At 39.2% G+C, this 7100-nt stretch overlaps 1 protein-coding gene across 1 annotated transcript in view; it reads right to left on the bottom strand.

The window, feature by feature from the left end:
- Fam117b (family with sequence similarity 117 member B) overlaps positions 1–7093 on the bottom strand; it is a gene marked incomplete at its 5' end in the record, with an annotated part of 89432 nt that extends 82339 nt beyond the window's left edge. The window contains 4 exon segments of the mRNA XM_015480979.2: positions 6847–6895; positions 6897–7013; positions 7015–7038; positions 7040–7093. Coding sequence (XP_015336465.2) covers positions 6847–6895; positions 6897–7013; positions 7015–7038; positions 7040–7093 — 244 coding nt within the window.
- Positions 7094–7100: the final 7 nt, after the last annotated feature.

The following is a 7100-nucleotide window of genomic DNA, read 5'->3' as shown; positions in this document are numbered from 1 at the left end:
CTCAGTGGTTAAAGTGACCCCTGGGTTCAAACCCCAGTACGAAAAAAAAAAAAAAAAAAAAGGAGAGGTGATGGGAATTTCCAAAGAAGTTCCCAGACAGCAACTAAACCACAGACCTAGAGATTCATGGTCCAGTTTGGAATATAAGGATGAAAGACTCCAAAAGAGATGTTTCCAGGAAAAAAAACAAAACATGGGATGGAGATGTGACTCAATAGTAAGAGTATTTATTTGACTAACAAACAAAACAAAAAATCAGGTATTTTGTCAGTCCCTGATATATTTTTAAATAATTAATATAAAGTTTCCATTATCAAAAGTTTGGGGATGAAACTGAGATAAGTACATAGAAAATGAAGCAAACAAAAAAACAAAGCATTTTTAATTTCAAGGACCATAAAACGTTATAAAGGAAATATAAATGTAGCATACCCCAAGGTTCTGATATGAACAATACCTACATAGTCGTAATACTTTTTTTTCATTTATGTTTTAGTAATAGGTGCACACAATATCTTTATTTTATTTTTATGTGGTACTGAGGATTGAACCCGGTGCCTCATGCATGGTAGGCGAGCGCTCTACCACTGGGCCACAACCCCAGCCCATAGTTGTAATACTTTAAACATTAATACTGATTAACCAAAAGGCTGCTGTAACCACAATAGGAAGATAGGGAGGATTGTGATTAGAGTGAAGTCTACACTTTTCATAGCAAGAAGTCACTGTATAATAAATGAAATGAAATAAACTTCCTAAAGTAAGAGTATAAAGCATTTTATAAAATATTTAGAAATTACTTAATAAACACTAAAAGAAAGTCCTAAGAACTGAAAGTGGTTGTCTCTGTTGACAGGAAGTAGGGAGGGGACAGAGCTGTAGCAGGGGAACATTCTGATATTTTAAATTACATACACTTTGATAAAAATAAACTCTTAATTTAAGAAGCACATTATTAAGGGGCTGGGATTGTGGCTCAGTGGTACACTGTTTGCCCAGCATGCGTGAGGCAGGCACTGGGTTCAATCCTAAGCACCACATAAAATAAATAAATAAAGTAAGTAAGTAAAAGTATTGTGTCCATCTGCAAAAAAAAAAAAAAAAAAAAAAATTAAATATACATTATTAAGAACACTACTTGTTTTCTTCCAGTAGTTTGGAAATGGAAACAGCTGATTTTCTCAACTTCCTTCCCTTCTACTGCTGAGTTATCCATCACCTTGACCACAGCCTTAGCCCTTCCTTTCCACAGCAAAAAAAAGGGTCCTTAGTTGTTTCTGAGATTTCCAGACTCGCCACACACTGGATCCCATTGCTACCTCTCACATTTTCCATGATCTTGCTCCATCTACTATTATCATTTTCTCTTGTAATCTTTCTCCTCTGAACCCTTCTCCTAAACCAGTAATATGCTAAAATTTTCCCCATCCTGTAAATAAACTCAGCACAACCCTTCATCCAGATTTGTCACTTTACTTCCTTTCACTGACATAAGAGTAATTTATACTCATAACCAACATACTACTCAAAAGATCATCAACTGACCTAAATGCCAATTCAAAAGTCTATTCTGGCCAGACGTGGTGGCACACGCCTGTGATCCCAGTGGCGGGGGAGGCTGAGGCAGGAGGATCAAGAGCTCAAAGCCAGCCTCAGCAACAGCAAGGTGCTAAGCAACTCAGTGGGACCCTGTCTCTAAATAAAATACAAAAATAATGCTGGGGATGGGGCTCAGTGGTGAGTGCCTGAGTTCAATCCCTGTACAAAAAAAAAAAAACTATTCTATAAGCTCAGTCTACTTGTTCTCTTCATAGCATGTGAAAATCTTTAACATCTCCTTGAAATACAATCTTTCCTTTGACATTCTATCACATTCTCAGGCTTCTTTACTGGCTCTTCTTTCTACCCTTAAGCCATACAGGACTTAACATGACATGTGCATTTTCAACTTTGCACTGCAAAGTTCTGGTTCCTCCCTTTCCAACTCAAATCAAAAGCCATCTTGTCAGAAAACTTCTATACCCATTCCTATAAAATTATTCACTATGAGCCCTCAGCACTCATCATGTTATATACTATGTACCTGTCTTACATGGCTAGTTTTAGTCTTTGGAGTTTCCTGTGTTTTTTAAAAATACCTTTGGTACTGCCTAATCAGTAACATATAAGGTAGTTCAATCAAACTTACAGAACTGAACTTAATAAGTGAAAAGTCTATTAGCCAAAATGGAGACCTAACAGTAAACCTCTATAATGCATCAACCTCAATTGTAAAATACAGACATCACAAGCCAGAAGAATTCCCTTAAGGTGTGAAATTAGCAGCAGCCCTCCAAATTAAGTTAGAGCCCTGAATTTTTAGAGTTCTGTACTTCATAAAGTGCTAGAAAACAGACATCAAAATGCCACAAATACAAAGTTCTAGTACCCTACTTACTAATTGTGCTTGTTAGTCCAGAGAAGCGCATCTTTTATTGCTGTTCTTAGCATTCTCCCAACCCCAATAAACCATCAAATTCACACACAACTTTATATATGCAGAGTAAGGGAAAAACTTCCCAAGAACACATCTTGCTATCAATATACCAACTGCACCACAAAAATAACAAATACTGGGCTAATTACTTTTCTTTTTAAATAAGTCTTCTAGTTATTTTCTTTGGGGACTTCTAGTGACTATTTTTCAATTTAGAGTACAGCAAAATTGAGAGAAGGGGTGCAGGGAATGGGTAGGGATTTGCAAGGTCCATAGTAGGGCCTGAAAATATGCATTTTTAAACAAATACCCTGGGGCATTTTCCAACAGGAAAACCAGCAATTCTCTGACTCTCTGGACACCAAATGGATGGTCAAGAAACAATTCATTTCTGATCCTAACTAGACAGAGATAGCACAGACTCCACTCCTTAAAGACTTAGTCCCATAAGACTGCCCCCCAACAGATACTACAAGTCCTAGGCCACCTTTACTTCTGACCAAACAGCTATAAATCAGAGGTTCCCATGATCCCTTCCCAAGGTTTGGCAATTTCCTAGAATGAGTCACAGAGCTCAGGAAAATACATTTACACTTAGGAGTTCATTATAAGGGCACAAGTCAGGAATGACCGTGTGGAAGAGATTCATAGTATAAGGTATGAGGGTGACTACAGTTAATAATACTGTACTACTGACCCCTGAAAAACACAGATTTGAACTGCTCAGGTGTGAAACAAAATGATTTTTGAAGGATTCTAGAACAATTTGAAAACAATTCAAGAAAGACTGCATAGCTTAGAAATACAAAAAAAGATATGTCACAAATGCATACAATACAGATGTCCCCATATACTTTACTATTACCTATAGATAGTCTATTTTTATCACCTCTACCATATAATATTCATAAGCCTATTACAAAAAGTTAAAAACATTTACCAAAAATTAGTACACAAATACAGAGTAAATATGGCCCCATTCTCAGTGAAGAGAAATGTAAACAAAGGTGAGGATGCAGTATTAAATCATAACTGCATGAAATTAAATTTAGTATTACTGTACTACTGTAATAATTTCATAGCTACATCCTGTTGCTATTTCGGTGAGCTCAAGTGTTTTGAGTAAACACACTCTGACACTGATCCTCTACACCTGAGCAGTTCAACTTTTGGTAAATTGCAGGGAGCAGTAAAAAGTAATATCTTGAGGTTCTCATGTATTTTTCACCATATAAATAAATATAACACACAAAATGTGTTAATTCACTAAGTTTTAAATGAAATTTCCAGTCAACTACAGGCTTTCAGTCAAGTTTTGGAGGAGTCAAAAATTATAGGCAGATTTTCAACTTGAGTCTACTGGATTATGTATTTTAAAATACACAAATATAAAAGAATGGATTTTAAATGTTCTCACCACAAATAACCCTAAGTATTTGAGGTGACAGATGAATTAATTAGCCTAATCTGATCATTCCACAATGTATACATATATTAAAACATCACACTGTATCCCACATATGCATTATATCAAAAAAACTAAAAAAAATTCATACAACTATGAAAACTGAGGCTATATTGGCAATTTGTTACAGCCACTAAAAATAAAAGACAAATATGATACACAAAAACTTCTGAGCTACTATGCTGTTTTTTCTTTCATTTATCCCTAGCATCATGTGAAATACATATCATCACCAATTTTACAGTTAAGTAGGTTTAGGGTTACAAAGTTCTTAACTTCCCTATATCACTTGGCTTGTAAGTAATAGAACACAGTATTAAACCCAGACTGTTCACCCAAAGCCTACTCTCCTGTTATGCCACCTCTTTATTTTAAAAATATGAATTTGAAATTTGAATAAGACTAAGTCAGGCAAAAGAAGGGAAGGCATAAAACAAACCACAGTTAATGCTGCTGCCTAGTTACCTTCACTAAGCATATCTGGGTTCCTAATGACAAACCACTTTGCAATGGAGAAGTCAAGCACTGACAATGGAATGTTTAAAATATCTATCAGGGGTGGATGCTTAGATTACCTTATCATAGCAAAGAGAAGGAAGTTCTAGATTAGAGAATGATTAGCTCAAACCCCAGAAGAATGAGGCAACAAGGTACATACACATAGTAAGACCTTCAACTTAGGGACTCAGGGAGCCCTAACAAAAATTATGACATCCAGCTCATCTAATAAGACACCTAGAAGCCAGCAGGTTGATCTGGAAGTTGAGTCACATGAGGTTTAAAGAACTATATGAAATAGACCCTTTCCTTCTAAAGTAAGAACTTTCACATTCCATTGAGCTTGCAAATTGATAACTGCCCTTTAATCAAAAAGACTCCAGTAACTAAAGACTCTTCCAGAGTTAGTCATACAAAACAGCAAATTATTTAATCATAGCATGTGCTAAGAATTAAAATCTGGAAAAATGTTTCCCACTCTGCACAGATGATCCTTAGGATGAAACAAAAATACATTCCAGGAAAGAAGCTATCAGACATTTACATTTGAGTAAGACTTAAAAACAAGCAATATCCCTTACACTTGGTTTAGAGTGCCACACCAGGAGAGTACGTTTTCATGGGGGGAGGGTTAATCATGATAATTAATTGTACAGCATAAATATTCTATAGAATGACACATCTGGGGGAATGAAGCTTTGGAAAACATGCAAAATGGAATGGGCACACTAGGAGCCTGAGATCCCAGGAAACAGCCTCCCAGAAACCAGATGAAAAAAGCACCTTCCTCCACCTTCGCCAATATTGAATTTAGCCCACGTCTCCTCAGGCTGCTTCTCTGCTTTGAGTATCAAATAGCTGACAGGATATCCCGATTCTGTTACCAGACTGGGGGCTCCAGGTCCTTTCTCCACCTTATTGCCTACTTAAGTAGCCCTTTCCCTTCCGCCTGATGCACTATTCTGGCTCCAGAAGGCCAAAGGCAAACTGAAGCAATCCTGTTCACCAGATAAGAACTGCCACAAAACTAAGTATATGTAATTCAGTGTGCCATATATTTCTCAGGTTTCATGAAACTACTTCCTTAATAAAATCTGAAGACTTGGTCTTTGAAATACAACCAACCAGAGTTCAAATACCAACTCTGCCACTTGTTACTTAACCTATCCAAAGGCTATGGTGAAGGATAAAATGAGAATCTGTATGAAAATCACTCAGTAGGAGTTCAATAAGAAGGGAGAGGCAGAAAATCCTAGTACTCTCATTCAACAATCAAAGTTTTTTAAAAGCAATTTGCATTCTCAAAAGGTTTAAAAAGGGCTCTGTTTCTACTGTTGATCATTTTCTAGAGCAATTCTCCCCAAAAACTATTATCTAAAACCTTTTATAAAACAGATTCATCCTACTCTTTCCACTTCTGAAACCACTTCATCTGACACTTGGTTAGAAAGTACTGTACTAAGTCTCCTGAAATTCCCAAACATTCTTCCTATAAGATTCTACAGAAATTCCCCCAAACAGATGAAGACAAAGGTATATGTAGGCACATGTATTACGGCATAACTAAAAACCACCAGTGTCTTTTTTCACTAGGTTCTGATGGAAAGGCAGCCAAATGATTTTATTCCTTTCCACTTTCCACACTTTGCTTTTCTTTTGAACTACTCTTTTTGAATGACTACTTGGAAACGAACAGCTTCACTCAGGACATTTCCCAAGAAAGCTGTCAGATATGTAAGAACAACAAATTTTAGGTCCACCAAATAATAACAGAAGGGAAAGAAACGATGAATTTTGTTTTGTAAATCCAAAACGCAAAATCAACGTATCAGAAATACACCCAGATCCTCAAGACAAAATCCATAAGCCTTCCAAAAGAATCCTGCTTGTCACTTCTTGCTATCCATTTATCAAGTCTTACGAAATGCAAAAAAACGCTTCCAGCCTCACGGCTCTTCAGTGATCCATCGACCATTGTTCAAATGACTGCAATTTCCCGATCTGAAACTGTTTTGTTCAACAGAAATACTTAGCAGCATACATCCTCTATGTTAGCGTTAATCACGCCATTAAAACAAAGTGACAAACCATTTCTAGCCTCACCCTCAAGGGAGGATAAGCAGTAACCAGCGGAAAAGAGAAACCCAGGTTTATCATTAACACATACAAGGTTAGCAGCTGCCACCTCCACCGCCCAGGACCCGCGCCGGACCGGAGGAGGGATGAATGAGGCCGGCAAAGGGCGGCGGCTTGGGCACCCGGCAAAGGCAAGGCCGAACTCCCGGAGTGGGGTCACCCACCCCGCCCCCTTGGCCCCGCCCCGCCCCGGGCTCCGCTAAAACGCCGCAGTCCCGGCACAGAGCCCCTGAACCCTTTCCTGCCTTCGCCTCCCGGCGCGGATACGTACCCGCTTTGCAAACCGGGGCGCTCGGGCTCCTCTTCTCCGGGGAGGGGCGGACTCTGCTCCGGGGACCTCCTCCGGTGCCGGACGCGGGTTGGGGGTGGAGCCGCGCTCACCTCGCCCGTCCACAGGTGGGTGGGCGACGAGCTAGGCGACGACACGGTACCCAGCAAGCGGAGGCGGCGGCGGGGGCTGCGGTCTTGGGGGGGCTTCCACGAGCCCCAGGCGCGGCGCCGCGCGTGGGACTGGTGCCCCGCGTG

The sequence above is a fragment of the Marmota marmota genome, unplaced genomic scaffold (genome assembly GCF_001458135.2).
Source record: "Marmota marmota marmota unplaced genomic scaffold, marMar, whole genome shotgun sequence".
Lineage (NCBI taxonomy): Eukaryota > Metazoa > Chordata > Mammalia > Rodentia > Sciuridae > Marmota > Marmota marmota.
The sequence above is the reverse complement of the archived record's forward strand: the minus strand, read 5'-3'. Positions and strand labels throughout refer to the sequence as shown.